The sequence below is a fragment of the Triticum aestivum genome, chromosome 2B (assembly GCF_018294505.1).
Source record: "Triticum aestivum cultivar Chinese Spring chromosome 2B, IWGSC CS RefSeq v2.1, whole genome shotgun sequence".
NCBI classification, from domain to species: domain Eukaryota; kingdom Viridiplantae; phylum Streptophyta; class Magnoliopsida; order Poales; family Poaceae; genus Triticum; species Triticum aestivum.
The window spans coordinates 12,575,214-12,598,053 of record NC_057798.1 but is presented as its reverse complement, the minus strand read 5'-3'; the positions used below and the strand labels follow the sequence as shown (position 1 = coordinate 12,598,053).

The 22,840-nt window shown below is 41.5% G+C and overlaps 1 protein-coding gene and 1 pseudogene across 1 annotated transcript; one reads left to right on the top strand and one right to left on the bottom strand.

Moving 5' to 3' along the window:
• Positions 1-1,122: 1,122 nt before the first annotated feature.
• Positions 1,123-2,922, bottom strand: LOC123039945 (bisdemethoxycurcumin synthase). Its single transcript, XM_044462920.1, has 3 exons — positions 2,871-2,922; positions 2,459-2,685; positions 1,123-2,365 (listed from the first exon to the last, which is right to left on the bottom strand). The coding sequence occupies exons 2-3, from the start codon at positions 2,649-2,651 to the stop codon at positions 1,356-1,358; spliced, it is 1,203 nt and encodes a 400-aa protein (XP_044318855.1). The 5' UTR covers positions 2,652-2,685; positions 2,871-2,922; the 3' UTR covers positions 1,123-1,355.
• Positions 2,923-10,699: 7,777 nt separating this feature from the next.
• On the top strand, positions 10,700-13,445 carry LOC123039944 (desmethyl-deoxy-podophyllotoxin synthase-like; annotated as a pseudogene).
• The last annotated feature ends 9,395 nt before the right edge of the window (positions 13,446-22,840 follow it).

The following is a 22,840-nucleotide window of genomic DNA, read 5'->3' as shown; positions in this document are numbered from 1 at the left end:
TTTTGATCTTCAATTCCATGTTCTTTGATCTTCTTGGAGTTCTATCCGATATAATCTTATTTTGCGGTGTGTATGTTGGGATCGGATAAATTGTTGGTTTATGATCAGATTATTCATTGAAAGTAATTGAGTTTTTTTCTGAATTTTATTATGCTTGATTGTTATAGTTTTGTATTTCTCACCTATCTATCCGGTTGGTTTGGCCACCTAGATTGATTAATCTTTAGTGGGAGTGATGATTTGTGATGGGTTCAACCTTGCGGTGTCTTCACCTCGTGACAAAAGGGGTAGCGAGGCGCGTATTTGTATTGTAGCCATTAAGAATAAACCGACGGGGTTTATTCATATTGATTGGGTTTACTTTGTCTACATCATGTCATCTTACTTAAACTGTTATTTTGTTTGTCATGAGTTTAATACCATAGATGCATGTTGGATAACAGTCGACTGGTGGAGTAATAGTAGTGGATGCAGGCAGGAGTCGGTCTACTTGTCTCAGACATAATATAATGCCTATATACATGATCATTGCCATGAATAACGTTATTACTATGTGTGTTTTTATCAATTGTCCAACAATAATCTGTTTACCCACCGTATGTTGTGTGTTCGAGAGAGAAACCTGTACTAAAAGTTATGGCCCCCGTGTCTTCTTTTATCAGATTGGTAAAAGCAAAAATACTTTGTTGTAATTTATTTACTTTTATTTTGTTTTATAATTTATCTATTTATCACTATCGGAATTAATCCTTGCACATAACGAGTTCAAGGGGATTGACAACTCTCTTGCTCGCGTTTGGTGCAAATATTTGCTGTGTAGGTGTTATCGAAGAGAATTTGCTTAGTTCTCCTATTTGTTCGATAACCTTGGTTCCCACTGAGGGAAATACTGATCTCCACTATACCGCATCTCCCTTTTTTCGGGGAAAAACCCAACGCAGTTCACAAGTAGCAGAGAGTATTTGTGCGTCATATGTAGTATATACGAATGTTTAGGTAGTATGCATCATATTTTTTAAAATGCTTGTTTTTACGTACAAATATATACTTATTTCACAAATATAATAAAAACAAAGGGCCAACTTGCAAGTTTTTTCTTCTAACTCACTTTGACATATGATTTATATAATATGTGAACATACTTATAATTATAAAGTAGTATATATAATATCACATGCTAGTATATGAGACATGTGGGGTAAGTATCCCGTAGTAGTAGCTAGGATGCATGTGGGGAAGTTTTTCTGATCTTCCCTTGCGCGTGGTCTTATGATGTGAGTGTTTACAATTCAACTTGCTTATTTTAGTTTGGAAGTATATAGTATGACAGAAGTAGCTTATTAATTGATGGAGTGTCAATTTTTGTTGTGCAGGTTTCTGGCCACCGCATGTAGCAGCATGGTCTCAACTGTGAACCCTGGTCCAAATCCCATCATCACACCCCACTCACCCGTCTCTCCGTCCTCCTCCATCTGCCGCCGTTGCTCGTCGAGCACGAAGATCAGTGTGGCACCAAGCATGTTCCCGTACTCACTCAGCACAGTCCGGCTAGCGGCCAGCTTCCCAGGATCTAGCCGGAGAGCCCGTTGGATGTGGTCCATTATTCCACGGATGCCAGGGTGCACCACAAAGAAGAGATCGTTCCAGTTCGTGCCCCCGTTCATTATTCCAAGCTGCTGGAACGCGTCCATGAGACACTGCTCGATGTGCTGCGCTGCTAGAGGAATTAGCTCCTTGGTGAAGATGTGGCCGTCGAGGCCGGCTTCCGTGAGCTGCATGGTGAGCACGCCGTCGGTTGCTGGTATCGTGGTCTGTGAGGCCGACACCATCTCGAAGAGCGGGCGCTCGATGGGGTGCACGGCGTCAGCTCCGACAATGACCGCGCCCGCACCGTCGCCAAAGACAGCCTGGCTGATGAGCTTGTGTGGGTACGCCTCCTCGGGCCCGTGGAAGGCGACGACGGTGAGCTCGACGCAGGCCACCAGCACGCGCGCGCCGCGGTTGTTCTCGGCCAGGTCCTTGGCGAGACGGAGCGAGGCGGCACCGGCGGAGCAGCCGTTGAGGTTGAGCATCGTCCTGCAGACGGACGCGCGCAGGCCGAGTAGAGAGGCCAGGCGGAGGTCGACGGCCGGGGCTTGCGCACCAGAGTTGGTGCCGACGACGAGGTGGGTGATGTCGGTGGCCTGACGGCCCCACTTCGCTATGGCCTTGGCTGCTGCTGACGCCGCCAGCTCCGGGGCAGCAGCAGCAGCGATTTCCAGCCGGGCGTCTAGGGACGGTATGCCGCGGCAGAAGAAATTGGGGTGGTCTTCCAGAAGCTCTTCCGTGTGGTGGAAGTAGCGCTTCTCCGTTGAGGTCATCTGGCCTGATCATCGTAGAAAACAAGTTTGTCCACATCATCGTCAGGTATGAAGTGAACCCAATATTTGCATCTATATATAATTTCCCTTCTGCTTACAGAAGGACTTGAGTTTTTGTTTGAGGTCTGTGAGGTGTTGGCTCTTGGTGATGCGGAAGTAGTAGTCGGGGTACTCCTCCTGGGAAACGCAGTTGGGCGGGTTTGCCGTGCCGACGGCGAGGATGGCTGCAGGCCCCTCCGCGCGCTGCAAACGCCGGATCTCACCCACCGATGGTAGGGTGGTGCTTCCCATGGTCGTCCAGGAGCCTAGCTAGAAATAGAATTTCCTGGGAGAAAATACACCATGTATGAGCATTGTTATGACTTTGCCGGAAAAAAAGCATGAGCATTGTTCGGAGTCAGTAGTCATGCACGGCAAATAATAAATCTAATACAGGTTGTCATCATTTGAGAAAGCAAAGAAAAAGATTAAAACGATCCAGGCAAGAACAAACGAGGAGCGAGTACTCACTTCTGCGTGAGATGGAGGAGAGGGAGGAATTCTTTGGTCTGTAAGATGGGTGGACCGATGAAGAAGAAGAAGGGGGCAAGTATTATATATATATAGAAACAATTAAAGCGGCGGAGCTAGCTCCCATGCTATGCATTTGCAGGGTTATGGGACAACTCATTTCTGGTTGACACATGGTAGCTTTGACCCGTGACCTCAAGTAAACAATACTCATGAAAAGTAATTGTGCCCATAATAATTGATCATAAGTGGTAATTTTATGTGAACAGTAATCGCGGGAGAACAATAACTGAATGTGATGGGTGCGCACAGCGCTCTGAATCAACAGTGTTTGGAGAAAAATGCAAACACCAAAAAAAAAAATTGTGCATACAATAAATACCTATTTACATTATTTTCATATATGAAGAGTTTTTTTAGAAACAAAAATATAGATAGAATTTTTACACATCGAAGACAAGAGAGCCTTCCAGGTTTGTGCAAATTCTCACACTGAGATAACATCTGAGATGCGTGGAACAAAAATAATTAGAGCTCAAATTAGCTTCAGCTTTTTTCCCATTTCCCCCCCTGGGCGATTTACATCTAGATCGAACATGTTTATTCATTCAGATGGACACCACCTTTAATAAGTATACCGGCTAAGATAGCCCCTCCCTAGGAATTTTAGTGTCTACTTGATTTCTAACAGATTGACAGATGTTCCCTTTTACGTTCGGTTCATTTATAGTTTTACATGATGGTTTGTTAATGGTTTTTGTGTCCAGCGATCTGGTTGTTGCATTGTTTATGTGTATATGTAGTGCTCTCGGGTTTTGTGTTTCTCTCTTTTGTTGACACATCTTCATTTGATCCGATCGTGCACGGACTCGGTTTTTGCCACAATTTCTACGTGATTCCCTAAATCTCTCGAAGGCTCCCGTGAAGTCTAAGCACCTCCACAATTGTGCCTGTATATAAAAAGACTTCACCTTATCCCTACTTGTTTCCCACAGCTGCCTTACATCTTTTGCAGCTGCACCAACAGGTCATCGTCATGCTCAGGCGATGGGCATTCTCACGTCGATTCCTTGGCATCCTATGCGTGGCCACCATCGGTGGAGTCGGCCCACATCTCCTTGATGCTCATGTTGATAACACTGACGGGTCGACACACCTCCTTCACCATCGGTGGAGTTTGCCGATTTATTTCTGAAAGGCCCTCAGCAAAGCCAAGAAATATGTGATCTCCTACTTCATCAAGATTGGTTTGGAGTGACTGGCGTGGATCGATGATGTCGCATCAATTTGCGGAATCCACCGCTCCTAGATCGAACGGCTCGTGGCCTCTTCCTCACTCTCCCTCTCTCTTATCGCCTTCTCCCTCTCTATCTTTCTGCCGTCGGCTCCATCTCCCTTTTTCTCGCTCTCCAGCTTCCCCTTGCCAGCAAGAAGCCCGTCTGAACCACGACGTCGGACAGCCCCCAGATACCCACCGGAGTGAGCCAGGAATAGGTAGCAGAGGCAGCGGCCATCTCCGCTTGCCATCTCATGCAATGGACATCTTCGCCCTCGTCGCAGGCATGCCACGCGTTGTGGCAGCGACCAGATGTGGTGCGACCATCTCTGGCGGCTCTAGAATAAGCATCGGCCATCTCCAGCATGCTTTCGGTTCAGCACATATGTGAGGCACTCACCATTACAACAACAACAACAACAAAGCCTTTAGTCCCAAACAAGTTGGAGTAGGCTAGAGGTGAAACCCATAAGATCTCGCAATCAACTCATTGCTCTGACACATGGATAGCAAGCTTCCATGCACCCCTATCCATAGCTAGCTCTTCGGTGATACCCCAATCCTTCAGGTCTCTCTTAACGGACTCCTCCCATGTCAAATTCGGTCTACCCCGCCCTCTCTTGACATTCTCCGCACGCTTTAGCCAGCCGCTATGCACTGGAGCTTCTGGAGCCCTGCGCTGGATATGCCCAAACCATCTCAGACGATGTTGGACAAGTTTCTCTTCAATTGGTGCTACCCCAACTCTATCTCGTATATCATCATTCCGGACTCGATCCTTCCTCGTGTGGCCACACATCCATCTCAACATATGCGTCTCCGCCACACCTAACTGTTGAACGTGTCGCCTTTTAGTCGGCCAACACTCAGCGCCATACAACATTGCGGGTCGAACCGCCGTCCTGTAGAACTTGCCTTTTAGCTTTTGTGGCACTCTCTTGTCACAGAGAATGCCAGAAGCTTGGCGCCACTTCATCCATCCGGCTTTGATCCGATGGTTCACATCTTCATCAATACCCCCATCCTCCTGCAGCATTGACCCCAAATACCGAAAGGTGTCCTTCTGAGGTACCACCTGACCATCAAGGCTAACCTCCTCCTCCTCACACCTAGTAGTACTGAAACCGCACATCACATACTCTAACTTCCTATTTACCCCCGCCTGACTATCGTCAACTAGCACCACATCATCCGCAAAGAGCATACACCATGGGATATCTCCTTGTATATCCCTTGTGGCCTCATCCATCACCAATGCAAAAAGATAAGGGCTCAAAGCTGACCCCTGATGCAGTCCTATCTTAGTCGGGAAGTCATCAATATCGACATCACTTGTTCGAACACTTGTCACAACATTATCGTACATGTCCTTGATGAGGGTAATGTACTTTGCTGGGACTTTGTGTTTCTCCAAGGCCCACCACATGACATTTCGCGGTATCTTATCATAGGCCTTCTCCAAGTCAATGAACACCATATGCAAGTCCTTCCTTTGCTCCCTATATCTCTCCATAAGCTGTCGTACCAAGAAAATGGCTTTCATGGTCGACCTCCCAGGCATGAAACCAAACTGGTTTTTGGTCACGCTTGTCATTCTTCTTAAGCGGTGCTCAATGACTCTCTCCCATAGCTTCATTGTATGGCTCATCAGCTTAATTCCATGGTAATTAGTACAACTCTGAACATCCCCCTTGTTCTTGAAGATTGGTACTAATATATTCCGTCTTCATTCTTCTGGCATCTTGTTTGCCCGAAAAATGAGGTTGAAAAGCTTGGTTAGCCATACTATCGCTATGTCCCCGAGACCTTTTCACATCTCAATAGGGATACAATCCGGGCCCATCGCCTTGCCTCCCTTCATCCTTTGAGATACAACAATACTCTCAGTCTTCAACAATCAGTGCATAAGCATCCTGGACAGTACATGGCCTAAATGCGCAAGCGTCTCACACGATAATTCTGTATATATAGATCAATGCACCACAGACGGGCAAAACATGCTTCCAAAGTACAACAACATAACATGGAACATAATTTATAGTAAGTCCAGATATAACATGTGACTCTCCTTACTGGTGTGATGTCGCCATCTTCGGCTTCATAGGAACAGAATTCTCCTCTTGAATTGATGACTTTATTCAATATGAACCCAGACGTATATGTTAAAACAGCTTGACTGACATGAGGCCGAACCTGGTCTATGTAAATTCGAATTATCTATGGTGGTTTCCAAGAAATAACGACCAATGACTCGATGTTTTGGAGCATAGTAGCCACATAGGACTGTACATGGGGGATGCACGGCGCACTGAAATAAACTGGGCTAGACTTTTGTCTACTGCTTAAAAGAAGATGTAAGGTTATGTCATCCGTTTATCCCAAGTCCAGCCTTACAACGTTCTGCTCTCCCTCTCTGTTTTTATTTTTTTTCCTCCAATATTTTTTTCTCTATCAGTTTTTCCTAAAAACCGCCACACTACACAACCTCTTACTGACACCAATTAAAAAATGTTTCCTTGATAAATCAATGTTCTTACCAAATTAAATCATTTAAAAATATCATGTTAATAGGGGTGGTAAGCTAACCATACATTCGGGTTCACAATTTTTGTCATACTAGCCAGTTCATGGGCAATAACATTGGGCTTGCAGAAGGTATGCTGGTAAGGTCATCTCCAATGCATGGGCATTTAAAATCCTAAGCAAGTTAGCATGTACAAGCGTCTAGCGCTAACACTAGATATCGTATGCGTTTGTTAAGCATCTAGACTCCCGGTTATGGGCTCATGCCAGAAAAAGAAACGAAATTGCTCTGCATACGACTTCAAATGGACGATTTCACGTCCGACCAAGTGACCCAACGATTCCCGTTGATGCATAGATTTGATCGGAGGGTGACCGAGCAGTGTCGTACCGCATCGTACAGGAAGTCATCGTACGCCTAGCACTGCTCAAAAAGAAACGGGAGCGATGCAAAACTACCAAAACGGCCAGGATTTAATATCTAAGTACCCAATTGTTCTCCCGTAAGAAAATTGAAGACCTTAATAAAGTTCCAGTTGTACCAGAAATTTTAATTAATGCCGTTTGAGAAAGCCATCAAGTTAATAGGTCTCCTTTATTGGTGGGAGTTATTAGTTATATATCAACAGATTTAATAAATGGGTTTGATATGTTTTTGTTATAGCTTACCACATATGCCATGTGGTTACCTAATAAATGGTTGTGGTACCTTCCATCTGAGTATAAGGCAGGTTTCCCTTTGAGACAAAGGAGTTGAGGACACACACAATCCAGATCTGATCAAAACACACACACTCCACGTAGGTTCTTGGCGCCCTCCACGTAACCGCTTTGGCTTTCCGCTCCTTTACAACCTCACCCTCTGCCTATGCCGGCCCAAGGACCTACGACGCCGCTATGGCAGACCGGTCGTCATCCCCGGCCCATCATCCGGCATGGGCCGGTCCACGGCCAATGGAACTAGCATGCAAGGGGCTTAATCTCGTCCTCGTCGGCCGCAACCCGGCCAAGCAACAAATCACTAATTGAGAAAGTATTCATTGCAAAGATCACTCCTAACTTTCCGGGTTGCGACAAGTGGCGTGCTGGATAGGCGCCACTTGTCGCAATCTGGGAGTTTTCCCTTTTTTCGTAGATCCGTTTGTTCAAAACGTTTTATCTCTTAAATCGTGCTTTCCAATCTCGAACCGTTTTCACGGTTGGATTATTCGCATCGAGATCTTCAAAACTAGATCCCATGTTGATAGGTTTTGACGAACTTTTTTTTCACGAAAAAAATTGTGCCTCTCGCGGAAGCAAAAAAAGAGAACGCGTTTTTCCGTTTCCGAGGAGGCACGGCCATGCCAATCGCAAAGCGTAATCATGCCTCTCACGGAAGCAAAATCGTGCCTCTCGCGAAAGAAAAAAAAAACAGAAAACGCATTTCTTTTTCCGTTTCCGAGAGGCACGGCCGTGCCTCTCGCGGAAGCAAAATGGCGTCTCTCGCGGAAGGAATAAAATCAGAAACAAGTTTTTTTCGTTTCCGAGAGACACGGCCGTGCTTCTCGCGAAAGCACAACCGTGCCTCTTGCGGAAGAAAAAAAATAGAAAATGGGGTTTTTTTCCGTTTCCGACAGGCAGGGCCGTGACTCTCGAGAAAGCAAAACCATGTCTCTCATGGAAGTAAAACCGTGACTCTTGCAAAATAAAAGAAAAAAAACATGTTTTTTCGCGCAATTCTAAAAAATGTATCCAAAAACTAAGAAAGACCGGTGAAAAACCGAAACATAAAAAAGCCAGAAAAAACATTTAAAAAGCAGAAAACGCATGCGAAAAAATAAAAATAAATAATATCCGGAGGAAACGCCCAGAGCGTAACACGTGGCGGGCGACTGAGAGCGCGATAAGTGACGTTGATCGTTGTGAGGCTTCCTAAGGAGCGCTCGTCAACTAGTTGTTCTCGGCCAAGCACCGTGACATCTCGGCGGCGATATCCAAGGCCGCTACCTGTCGCTCGTCTTCACCACTCAAGGTCAGAAACTAACACATACTACCTTAATATAGTGCATTTGGTAATTTGGTAATTTGGAAACGGTGTTTGCGACTGTAGAGTTAACTTTCTATGTGTTGTCCGGTCACTGTCCGTTTGGGGGCCAAAAGTTGGGTATTGCGGTTTTAAATGCTCTTATATACTACTCTCTCTGTTCCTAAATATTTGTTTTGTAAAGATTTCAACAAGTGACAACATACGGAGTAAATCCACACTCTAAAATATGTCTATATACATCCGTATGTGGTAGTCTAATTGAAATCTCTAAAAACACAAATATTTAGAAACGGAGGGAGTACATACTACTGGTACTACATACTCTCAGTTTTTTTTAACAACACAGGGGCGCTCAAGGGGCCATTCATTCAAAATAACAGCAATTTACATGATTAATGGCATACCCCTGCTGTAATACATCTCCAATAATTTGTTCCAGGGAATGATGCCATTGCTGATATTCAACTGCACTACATTTAATTATAGCCTTTTGATTTGGACGAAATTCCTGTGAATAGGCTAGCTGCTTCGTGAGCCTCAGTGTTTTGATTTCTACTGACATGAAAAACCTAAACATTACTAGAGGCTGTGAGGGCACAAGAATCTGTTAGAAGACCTTTGATAATCGAATGTCCGGGCTGCGAGTTAGGCTCCCTTTGCTGTCGCCACCTTGGCCAATGTGAGATTATCTATTAAAATGGTTGCTTCCTGTATTCCCAACCTGTTTAAAATTATAGTTGCTAATTTGATATCTAGAGCTTCAGCATGAATTGCCGATTGAGCCTTCATGGCTGTTGCTGCAGTCTTGACATGCCATGTTGATTGTCCATATTGTACCTGCATGAAAATCCCTAGACCTGCTTTCCCTGTTCCTGTTGTGTTTGCTTGCTCCTATTCATTCCACGCCGCATCTGTAAAGACTTTAATTGGTGTTGAGAGCTCAGTGTTGTCAATTGTACTTCCTTGGGTGTGCTTTCTTTCTCCCTGTTTGTATTTTCTTTCTCCTCCAGAAGCTACTGTTTCCTGTACAATTATATTTTGTTCCAAAGACATACTATTTTTATAGCTTGAGCAGCAGAAAAGACATGTGTTGGACAGGCATCTTTCTTCTGAAAAAGTTTTTCATTTCGAAATTTCCAAAGGCACCACATAAAGGTGAAAATATTTCTTAAAGTGGCGTGTGGATGATTAGAATTAGCTAAATTTAAGATGATGTTAACTAAAGAATCTGAGTTCTCGCTCAACATGTCAGATATTATATACCATGGTTTTGCAAACCAAGCTGCTCTAGCAAAAGCACAGTCAAAAAAGATGTGCAAATCATCCTCCTCTAAACCACATCTATCACAAAGCATACTAATGTGTTTTGAATACTCACGTGCTCTTTTTCCTGTAGGTAAAGCTTTCCTAATTAGCCTCCATGCAAAAGTTTGTATCCTTGGAGCTATTTCTCTTTCCTTCCAAACTTGTTTTAAGAGTTCTTTTGTGTTGTTGGATAAAGTTCTGGGCCTTGGCTCTCCTTCTTCTTGCATGGCCTGCAGACAAGTTTTGGATGCACTTTTTGTAGTGAATTTCCCTGTTGGAGTAGGCCTCCAGCATAATAGGTCTTCACCTTCCTCCTGAATGATTGGTACCTGTTTAAGATTGTTTGCTATTTTGGATCAAACAGAGTATCTATGAGGTTAGTATTCCACATTTTCTGACCTGGAAGCCAAAGATTTTTAACAAGAGCGGGATATACAAAATCACTTGCTTGAACAATGAGGTGATTATAAATCATTTCCCAAGAGGTAAACCAGGGAGAGCTCCAGAGAGAGATGTTGACATCTCTGATTTGAAAAGGTAAATTTCTGATAAGCACATGCCTAACTTTGAGGATGTATACTCTCAGTTTTGACGCGTACTACATACAACATACATAACTCACATGGGGGTAACTACGGTTGGGTGGTAAGAAAATATTTATCCTATATATATATATACAGCTAGGCGTGTGAGTTTGTATCAAGAAAATAGAGAAGAAATAAAGATAAATTTTAGGATACGAGATAGGTGTACCCTTGGCTAAAACTTTTTGATGGTGTGTGTTTACGATTATTTGATGTGATCGATCCTATGACAAAATCCAACATACGGAGAAGAAAAACGTAAGAGTGACTCAGGAGGGAACATGATGAAAAAAAAACGACTGCATTTGTCAACACACATCCATGTGTTTGTTAAATAGAACTCTTGGGCACACGCATCTTTCATCCATTTCTTGTGTCGCAGCAGTTAAATATTTCCTTGTTAAACACTGTATAGGCGTAAACACTCATATATACATATATGCATTCATCCTTTTGAACACACGCATGCACATCTTACCCTATGGACACCTTCGAGAGATTGAGCCGGCACATCATCTTGAGACTTACGAAGTCGTCACAGATGCCTTCATAGTTGACAGGAACATCTTCTTTCACTAAACGCACATCGCCGGAAGGCCTAAAATAATTCCATGAAAATGCAAGCATGGGTGCCAAATCTAGGACTTGAACCGTCATGGGACGTGGATATCACTGTCCTGCCAATTAACCATCCAATCGTAGATTGTTCGTAAATAAAATTCTATAACGTATGTGTTATTTTTCTATTTGCAAGGCACAGACACTATTAGTGCTAATTAATTAGATTAGTACACGTGTTGCCGATAGTTTTTTTTATTTTAAGTACGTACTCCCTATAGGTTGGTCCGTACGTTTTGGTTTGCTTGTCTTAGGATTATTGCGCGGGCGTATATAGGACCATATGCTCGACCAAGAATTCAGAATAACTGCCCATTAGCACACAATCTAAAGTAATCACGGATTTTAGGGTAACAACTTGTAGATGGATCAACTTTCCTACGGCTTCGGTCTAGCCGCTGTAGGCACGATTCTAATCTCGTTGGTTCTCTGCCTGCCTTTCGTCGCTAAGGAAAACAGATCAAAGCTTCCTCCAGATCCATGGAACCTTCCAGTCATCGGCAGCCTTCATCACCTCATCGGCACGCTGCCCCACCACGCATTGCTCCGCCTATCGCGCCGGTACGGCCCGCTGATGCTGCTCCGGCTCGGCGAGGTGCCCACCCTCGTTGTCTCTACGCCTGAGGCGGCTATGGAGGTGCTGAAGACGAAGGACCTCGTCTTCGCCACCCGTCCGAGCGCGCCCACGCGTGACCTCGTAAGCTGCGGCGGCAAAGCGCTTGTCTTTGCGCCCTATGGCGAGCACTGGCGGCAGATGCGCAAGGTGTGCATCGTCGAGGTGCTCAGCGCGAGGCAAGTGCGGCGAATGGACTCCATCAAGTAAGACGAGATCGCGCACCTCGTCGATTCCATTTTCGGTGCGTCTTCTACCTCGCCGGCCGCCACCATCAACCTCAGCCGGGAGATGGCCAAGCTTACGAACAATATCATCGCGAGGGCAGTGTTCGGTGGCAAGTGCCAGCAGCAAGAAAAGTACCTCCATGAGCTCGATAGGATGATGGTGCTTGTGGGAGGGTTCAGCCTCGTTCACCTTTTCCCGTCATCGCGGTTGGTACGGTGGTTGAGCGGCGCCGCGCGCGACCTGAGGAGGAGCCACGCCCGGGCACAGCAAATCCTGAGGGACATCATCGTTGGGGCGCAAGGAGATGAAAGAAAGTGCCTCCGCAAGCGCCGGCACTCGAGACAACGAGGACCTGCTAGACGTGCTCCTTAGGCTGCAGAAGGAAGACACCCTCCGTTTCCCACTCACGTCTGACATTATAGGCGCAGTCATCTTCGTAAGTCATTATTTTTCATATATATATATATATAGCTCCCTTTGTGTATTTGGACGCTCACGCACACAATAATATACCTGTGCATGCATTTGCGACATGGTTCCAGGATATATTTGCAGCTGCAACTGACACCACTGCCACCACGCTAGAATGGGCCATGGCAGAATTAATCCGCAACCCAGAGTTGATGACAAGGGCGAAACACGAAGTTCGACAGGGTCTAGCACAAGGGCTATCCACGGTAACGAGCGCAGACCTCGGCAATCTGCACTACCTTCGAATGGTGATCAAGGAAACACTAAGGCTACACCCGCCCGCCGCGGTGATGCGCAGGGCAGCCCGAGATAGGTGCCAGGTAATGGGCTACAACATACCCAAAGACATCCATGTGATGATAAACTTATTCGCAGTGGGGAGGGACCCGAGGCACTGGGGGGAGGACGCCGCGGAGTTCAGGCCCGAGAGGTTCGAGAGAAGCGACGCCATGAACGTGGAGTACAGCCCGGGGCGCAGATGGAGTTCATCCCGTTTGGGTTTGGCCGTAGGCAGTGCCCCGGAGCCCTGATGGCGACAACGACGCTTGAGCTCGTGCTAGCCAATCTCCTGTACCAATTTGACTGGGCGATTCCGGGTGGGGCAAGCCCGGAGACGCTGGACATGGGCGAGGTATTTGGGTTAACTGTGCATCGCAGCTCCAACCTGTGTCTACAGGCAGCAACTCGCCGTCCACAGCAACACTAGTGTCCTACACATGGCAGCCAAGAAGCGAGCTCATCAAACATGTTTATTGGTGGACCAAGATTTTCTATCTTAAGTCATCTTATTAGTATTACCTTGGGTGGCTAACAAGTGATCTAGCTTGCTGTGGTCCACCAAGTCAGGTGATTTAAGTCAGTGAATTTTAGTCGGATCAGTATCCATGCAAATACTATAGATGGGTGGGTATACAATAATCTGTGCTATGCGTGTAAGGTTCAGTTTCATGGCTATGTACCAACATATTTATCTACTTATTATGTACTACGCGTATGAGTATATACATTATCCAGAGTTAACATATCCGAACCATCGATTTATATGCTTTGCTATAACCTGATTCACAAAAAAATAGTAGGGAACATGATGAAGTAGCCTGCTCATAGTGTGAGTAATTTAAGTAGTAACATGCATGCCACATATGCAGAATGCACATAATTTATGAGGAGAGAGGCAAATAGAGCAACATAATATGTTACACACATCACATAGCGTTTCTCGATGTAAAATGACTCTATAAAATAATAAATGAAATTCGTTATGTTACCACACATATGAAGGAGGTAGTAACATAGATTAATAACATATGTGCAGGAAATATTAACACCTTTTCGATTAATCTAATCCACAAGTAGATAATAAACATGGCAATCACATTATGCAATTCATACGGATATCTAATCGTGTAAGCACAAACAACACATGTAATTAAAAGATCTATGAACACAACGTATACATCTAGCACATGAACAAGCAAACTGGGGTTGAACGAATAATACCATCCGGCTGGCCATGCCAATGTGGCGGCTACAGCAGCAGGTTCGGCGTCGTCTGTGGACTTCTTCTGGGCAGAGGCATCGTCGGCCATGGGGTCCATGCAAGGGAAGTAGTCGAAGTAGAGGAGGACGGAAACGGGGACGGATCGGGAGCAGCCACACCGAGATGCTCCACAAAAACCTTATCTCTATTCTCCCTGGCAGGATCTCGAACTATGAGGTTCTGGAGGCACCTGCTCTCTCGACCAACCATGCACCTGGTAGTCGGGATGGCATCGGCCGAAGTAGCATAGTGAGAGGAATAGTAGATGACGGTTAGGGTTGTGCAAGGAGGGAGTTACTAGTTAGTGTGTTAGAGTTCACTCCACAAGCTAGCGCCTCCTTAGGTAGGCCATTGGGTACATGGGCCTTCGCTTAGGCGCACGACTGAGTCCGTGAACAGCCCACATGCCAATGTCTCGGACAGTGGCACTTCTGTTAGCGACTCGTTAATTAATTCACAATTAATTAACCATCCTGACCGGCAAAAATAAGGCTCGGCTCAGCTCATTCCCGCAAACCGCGGCATGAGCACACGTCGAGGTTAGGCAGGCGGCGATGGAGGAGGAGCGCACGTGTACGACCTCGCTTCCCAAGTTCCCAATAGCTTGTGGTAGAGCATCCCTTATAAAGGGGTCTCACTCTTACTATACTAGCAGTATGGTAATAAACTTCACACCTCTTGAAGTGCACCTAAATGGGCCTTGCAGATTAACCAGGGATTATTGTCTTATATGGGCCAAATCCCATCTATAATCCAACAATTCCCCGCAAGATCTCGAGACACGTTATTTTGTTATCTATTCCAAACAATGTTTTGATATATCAAAATTTTCAGTGGAGACTGCTAAGTTGAACTTCCACCTAGAGCAACTGGATTACTTCTTCATAACTGAACAATGAACTATTTTTTGAATTGTCGGTTTAGCCTGCAGAAGTTTTGCCAATTGTTAACTTGTACGTGGTTGCCGAAGTCTAAACCCATGGGTGGACCTTAATTATTAGTCATACTCCTGACCTGTTCATGAGCTCCCTAGAGATTACCCAATATCATGACTATGACTAGCAGTCGGACTAATATAGGTCCGTGTGTTACTCCAAAGAATGATCTGTATGATAGCATCTTGCTTACACAAGTTTTGGAACATATTAAGACAAAAGTCAACCCACCTTATAGATTACGAGACTATTGCATCTCCAACGTAGTGGGTTAGCAAGGATACTCTCCTCAATTGACCACTGGATTGTTTTCCCATATCATAATTAATGGATCCCCGATCACATATGTTAGGTTAGGCAACTTATGTGGGTCTCATATCCATCTCCCTCGATGTATTTTCTAGCACCATCTGTGATAGCCCTTTTGTAAAGGGGTCTGCCAGATTCTTAGCCGTCTAGATTAATTGTATACATATGAAACATTTTTTATAGGTTAATGTATACTTTTTTCATACAATGTACAATTTTCATATACACATGAAACTTTTTTATACACCTTAAGCGCCCAAACAGTTCCTGGCGGTCACACTGCCCCATTTGTGGGCCGAAGGTTGATAAGTTGACAGATCACAGTTGACCAGTTGACCGGCCAAGCGTTGACTTCACACAGATTCAAACAAATATTGAGGGATTTCGCAAAAATTGCTCACCAACTTCAAAAAAATTCACGAATAAGAAAACAAATTATCTATGAGCCAGATTTTTAGTACTCTTCCGACCTGTTAGAGGCCACCCTAATAAGCGGAGATTGCCAGGAAAACGTTTTTCAACAAGACAGTAACCAACTCAAAAAAGTTTGAAGGAGGTACTTACATTTTGAAAAAAAATCATAGGATTTTTTAAAAACTTCATCGTATCTAAAAAAAGTTCATCAAATTTGATATACAAGTAAATCGAATTTGACAAAAAGGTCATTGATTTGGAAAATAGTGCATCAAGTTTTAAAAATATTATGCATTTTGAAGAAAAGTAAAGAAAAAGAAAATGAAACCGGTACAGAAAAAACAAAACAAAAACCGGCAGAGAAAACGAAACGAAAACCTGTACAGAGAAAACAAAAATAAAAACAGAAAAATAAACGGTTGGGAAACTTCTGGGAGCTTCCAAAAACTAGGAGAGGGTTCCTTCGTGTCCATTTGGGCCGGCCTATTTTATTTAGATCGAGGAAAGAGAGAGAGGGGGGGGGGGGGGGGGGGGGGGGGAGGGTTCACGAGATTACAGAAATAGAAGTAACAGAGGCGCTTCCTATTTAGCGCTACAGGTGGCCGTTATAGCCTTATAGGTCATTTCGCAAATGTGCGTTCGAACTCGCGACAACTGCAGTGACGCCAACAGAGTTACCTCTAGGCTATCAAACGTCTTGTGCTTTCTAACATGCTTTTTTATTTTTGTTCGTATCTACAATCGTGGGAATCCTTTGCTTTTGGGACGCTTCCTAGCCGGTTTTTTCAGGCTCGCTGGTCTTCGGGGTGGTTTTATTCCAGTTTATTTATTTGTTTTTAATTTATTTTCCTTTTTAAATGTTTGTTCATCGAATTTGTTCTTTTTATTTTTAAATGATGAATTGTTTTCACTTTTTTGAACTTTTTTCAAATGGGATGAACTGCATTCAAATTCATTGATTTCTTTACAAATTCGATGAACTTTTTCTTGGATGATTTTTTTCAAATTCAACGAACTATTTATATTTCATGAACCTTTTTCAAAACAATGAACTTTTTGGCAAATTCGATGAACATTTCTTCAAATTTGAAGAACTTTTTTTCAAATCCAATTAACATTTTAAAAAATTGTGAACTTTTTCTCACAATCGACAAACTTCTTTCGGTTATGACGAACCTTTTCATGTTTTTGAACTGTTTTTATTTTTTTGTCAAATTATTTTCAGATAATTAATACCATATATACAGTGTATATTTGTGTAGTACTGTAAGAAGGGTCAAATAGATCTATTTTTCTAGTAAATGGACAAGGAAGGTAGCTGGGTCTAGTGGTAACAGCGATAGCCTGTTGGTGGTCACGTCATGAGTTTGAGTGTCAAAGTTTTTTTTGCTTTTCTTCAGCAAGTTGCTGTGCCGGCCCAGTAGGGCACGACTATTCCTCGCATTCAGCGAGACAGGGGTGACCACTCGCTGAAGCCAAACACCACTTGGGCGGGCCCACGCTCGTGGGATACAACAGCCTGGTTTTTTTTACTTTGTTTATAACATTCTACATATATACATATTAGGAAAAACACTCTTCAAAAAACACATTTGAAAAATGTTGAATGAGTATTTGAAATTTTTTGAATGAATATTTGAAACTATGAATGAGTTTTAGAAATGTTGAACAAGTATTTAACAAAATGTTGAACAAGAATTAGAAAAATTCTGAAATAATTATTTAAAATGTTAAACCAGTATTTGAAAAATGTAAATTAGGTATTCACAATTTTGAGCCAGTTTTAAAAAAAAATATTGAACAACTATTTGAAAAATATTGAACAAGTATTTGCAAAAATGTTGAGTGGGTATTTGAAATTTTTTTGAAGAACTATTTGAAAAAATTGTAAAAGGTATTTGATAAAATATTGAACAAGTATTTGACAAAAAGTTGACTGAGTATTTGAAAAATTGTTGATCATGTATATAAAAATGTTGAAGAAGTTTTTTGAAAATGTTGAGCAACTATTTAAAAAATGTTAATCTTGTATAAAAGAATGTAGAATGGAAAAAAAGAAAAAATAAAAAATCCAAATAAATGAAGAAAAGGGGGAAGAAAAAAGAAGTAAAAGAAAACGAATATGAAAATCAAAGAAAAATCAAAGAAAACCGGCTCAGCTCACCTCTAGTAGGTTGTAATCCTGTTACTAACCAGTAACTGGAAGATGATGCAGTGGTTAGCAGCGCTGTGGTTGCCCCACGCGACCAGGGTGCGCTCCGTTTCTTCTTCATTTTGCAATCTACGGGAGCAGTAGGCGTGATCTAGGAAATGCTACTTGTCATGGCGCTGGTCTACCAACTAGCGCCAACGCGCAACCTAGTTGTACCGTGACCCATCGTGCTCGGTCACGCATGCTGCCATACTTGCTTGTCCTAGCTTGCTCACTCACGCATGAGTCGCGCATGTTGACCATGGATGTTGACTGTCAATTTTTCTAAAAAGTTTAGGAATTTTAAATAGGCAAAAAAAACATCAAAAAAGTTCTCGAATTGACAAAACATTCATGGATTTTTTAAATTAGGAATTTGATGGACTATACTATTATTCACAGATTTGAAAATGCTTGTGGATTTGATATATTTTCAAAAACCATGCATTTGAAATTTCTGATAAATTTGAAAACTCCTTGAATTTTTGAAAAAATATTAAGTAAAGAAAAAAAGTTAAAGGAAAAAAGGAAAAAGAAAAAAAAGAATGATGAAAAAACCCAAACAAACACATAGAGACTTCCCAAGACCGAAGGATACATCGGTCGGTCGATAGGAACTCATGCAGGTGCAGCATACCAACAAGGCAGTAAACGGCGTGTGAAGCAGTAGATAGGTCAGACGACATAAGTATCACTAAACCAAGTCCTCCTACTCCATGCCCTAGGGAGCCCCTATTAAACGACCTACGTGTTGAAAAGAGAGCAAAACGGCGTGATAGCTATGTGTGGCCCATATTGATTCTTAATAGAAATCACCAACACGCGACAAAATGAGCGGGCTAGCCCATTTAGCGTGGTAGTCGCAGTCATTAGTAGTAGTCATTGTACGTTCGATCGGTCGATTTTCTTCGTTCTTCTTGTATTTTCGTTGATTTTATTTGTTTTCTTCATGTTCGGATTTTTTCCTTCATTTCTTACTTTGGTTTTCCATTGTTCTCCTTTTTTCATTATATTTGTTTTTTCTTTCTTTGTTTGTTTTCTTTGAGAAAAAGTTCTTTTCATGCTTTTATTTTTTTGTTTCTATGTGATTTTTATCTGTTTTCCAACTCATGTCTACATTTTTCACGGTATACAATTTTCATTCTAAGAGCACATGCCAAACGAATATCTGATACACTTTGCAATTCTTCAAACACAAGAAGTACATTGTTTTCAAAAACATGTTTCGAACACTTTCTTTACAAATAATAACATTTTACAAATACAAGTTGCACATTTTTATTGGTAATAAGATTTTTTTCTGATTTTCATTGATAATTTTTGGTAACACTTGAATGTTTGATGAAAATGTTATAAACATTTTTTTCGAAACAAAAAAATTGCATCCTATGGGAAAAATTTTAAGACATTGTTAAGCATTTTTTAAATTACCAGGAATGAATTTTCAATTGACGGAATATGTACTTGTTGACATTGTACACATTTTCTTTAAAATCTGCCGTACGTTTTTTAACATTACACAAACAATTCTCAAACCTTTCTACTATTTTTAAAAGGAATGTATATTTTTTTCGAGGTTGGCTGAGGTCGGCTGTTGACGGTTCTCTCTTGTTTCCTTCCCCCCTTTTTTCATTTATTTATCCTTTTCTTTTATTTTTCGTCCTTTTTTTTCCTTTTTTCTATGCTTTATCAATTGTTTTCTATGCTCACTTTTTAGGTTTTTTTTTCATTTTTTCGGATTTCTTCGCTTTCTTTGTTTGTTTTCTTGGTTTCCATTAGTTTCTTTCGTTTTTTTGCGAGATATTCTTTCTTTGTATATATTTGGTTTCCCTTATTCTCTTTGTTATACTTCGAATTTTTTCTTTCTTTCCTGGTTTCTTCAATTCTTTTTCAATTCGTTTCGTCCGTCTATTTTCCAGGTTTCATTGGGTTTTCTTTGTTCTTTTATTTGCTTTATGGTTTCGTTGGTTTTTCTATCGCTTTTCATATAGAATAGGAACATCTTTTTACACACATTTATATTTTACTTAAATAAAAGAAACATTTCTGTGTACACATTCAATATTCTTTTCAAATAAAAGATTTTTTTCTAATTTTATTAAAAATATGTTTTTAATCGACATTTTATAAATTTCTTGAATACATCAGTAATTGTTGGCAAACACACTTAAGATTTTGAAAACACATGATTAACATTTTTAAATATGTATTTTTTGGTGTCTAAATTTCTGCATACACATAGCACACTTTTAGTTAACATCAGGAATATTTTTTGTACACGTTTAAAAAATGAAATATGTTTAACACTTTATGAATACATGATCAACATGTTTTCATACAAATTGTATTCTTATTTTCTACATTTTTTGTGTACCTGAAAAAGATTTTTTCTATACACATTCAACATTTTTATATATTGATTAATTTTTTGCAAATACATGATTTTTAATACATGATGAATATTTTTTCTTACATATTTTATTATTATCCGAGATTTTTTTACCGCTTGAGTATCATATTTAAAATACTCGATTAACATTCTTTAAAGACATGATCATATTTTTTGATACATTTTTCTTATAGGTGAGATACTTGAATAATGGTCGAGTTTGAACAATGGTCGGGTTTAAAAATATTCACAAGTTTGTGAATCAGAAATTGTTTCTGAATTTGAACAATGGTCGAGTTTAAAAATATTCACAAGTTTGAAAAAAAATTATATGTGAGAAACTTTGTAAGCTTTATGAAAAAATGTCCAGGAATTCTTTTCAATAAGTCCATGAAATCAATAAATATTCATGGTTTCTGGAAATAGTCTCGAATATGTGAAACAAGGTTAGCAATTTTGGAAAATGTGCATGATTTCAAAAAATGTGCATAACTTTATAAAATTATTTCAGTATATGGAAAATATCATGATTTTCATAAAATTTCAATGAATTAATTTTTTTCATGATTTTTTTGCAAATTTAAAAAGAGAAAAGATAATTAAAAGGGATAAGGGGAAACAAAAAGGAAATAGAAGAAATGTAGCGGGAAACCCTCAAACAAACAAAGGAAAAAGTAAAGAACAGTTCAGGGAATGTTCTGGAATGGGCCGGCCAATCCATAGGACCGGGCTAAGAGGGAGTAAGTGCTAGGTCACTATTCAGTGACCTACAGGACAAATAGGACTATCCCATGCACCACCGAAGGGAACATTTGAGGAGACATGCACCTCAACACGTAGTGAGCTGGTCGGTTTCTCAAAAAAAAATGTAGTGAGCCGGTCGACTTAGGGCCAGTTCTTTCCGACTCATGATTCTCGAGAATCTGATTCTGGAAACTGTCCACATAATTACCTGCCCAGAGAATCAACCGTCCAGTTCTTTTCTGTGATCCTAGCCAGTGATTGTTGTATGAGTTATGTGCTAAAATATCTGTAATGCCCCTAAACTGAAACTGAGTATTGTATAGCTCACACTAGGTTATTTTAGATAGTTTCACGTCCCATATGCCCATGAAAGCGAGTTGCAAATATCATAAAGTGTATATAAGCTTTGTAATTACAACATTTATATTAATACTAAGTGAACTTCCAACATACAAAATTTTCACTATATGCCATCAACCATACAAAATTCATACTAAGTCAACTTGCACCATACAAATCAACATACAATTTACAGTGGAAAACAAGTACGCATTATTTTTTACAACACATATTTCCTAAACAGAGAAAGAAAGTATACAGAGAGAAGAAGTGGGAGGATGAGACAGAGAGGACGTAGGAGACGGAGAGGCATGAGAAAGTGGAGGAGACCGGGCGCAACCCTACCGGCGCGGAAGGAGATCAGATGGCCGGGGCGGAGGAGATCGTGCAGCCGGGCGTAGGAGACGAGGCGGCCAGGAACTGGGATGGCGACGACGGACGGGACAGGGTGGCGGCGTGGGGCTCCTGCTGGCGGTGGATCTGAAGATGCCGGGCCGGAGTCGCCGACCGGCAGCACAAACCCTGGCTGAAGCGAGCGGTTCCTGTCGGGGACAACTCGAGCACACAGGATGCGTGTGTGAGGTTGTTCGCTATTTTCAGCTCGTTTTTGGGCTTCTCTCCTCAGGCCCAAGTGGCGTATTCATCGTAAATATGTTGTTTAATAGGGGTATACCTAACGAACAATTTTCTTTTGAGGGACACATCAAAATTGCCAGAATCGCCAACTTCTGATGATTCTCAGTTACACTATGATTCTCTCATAATTCTAGACGATTCTTGGGGCACAGATGAGTTCTTTTGCGATTTTCATTCTTCAAACCGTGATTCTTCAGAAATGACCGAAAAGAACTGGCCTGGGAGGGCTAGTTGATTGGGTAACCGGTTTCCAGTCGACCCCTAAATAAAAACCGGTCTTCAGAATTTTTTTCTTAACCGGCAAGGGGTAGCATATAAAAAAAATCAGAATAGTAAAAACAAATTAATGAATTTGACGTATATTTTTGACAATTTAATGAACATTGCAGAATTTAAAACTGATTAGCGAAATTTGTAAAAAGGTAGTCCAGTTAAAAAAAAGTACCCTAATTTATTACACGTTCATGTATTTAAAATATATTTCTGAATTGAAGAAAACTTGTTCATGCATTTTAATTGTGTTGACAAAATAAACAAAATAATAATGATTTTAAAATGTTTTCAAATTATTAAAATAAATAAAAATCATATTCTCAAATATCCATAAATTTGAAACAATATTAATTAACTAACTAAATAAAACATATACACGTAAAAAGGTAAACAAAGACTTAAAAGGCCAAAATCCACAGGGGAAACAAAAGAAAACCAAAATCACCACAGTGGTTCGTCCCCTGAGTGGTACACACTGAATAGGATATATATGTGTTTCCACGCAATGATTTTCTTATATCCTCAGTGCATGTTATTTTTGAGGATTGATTTTATC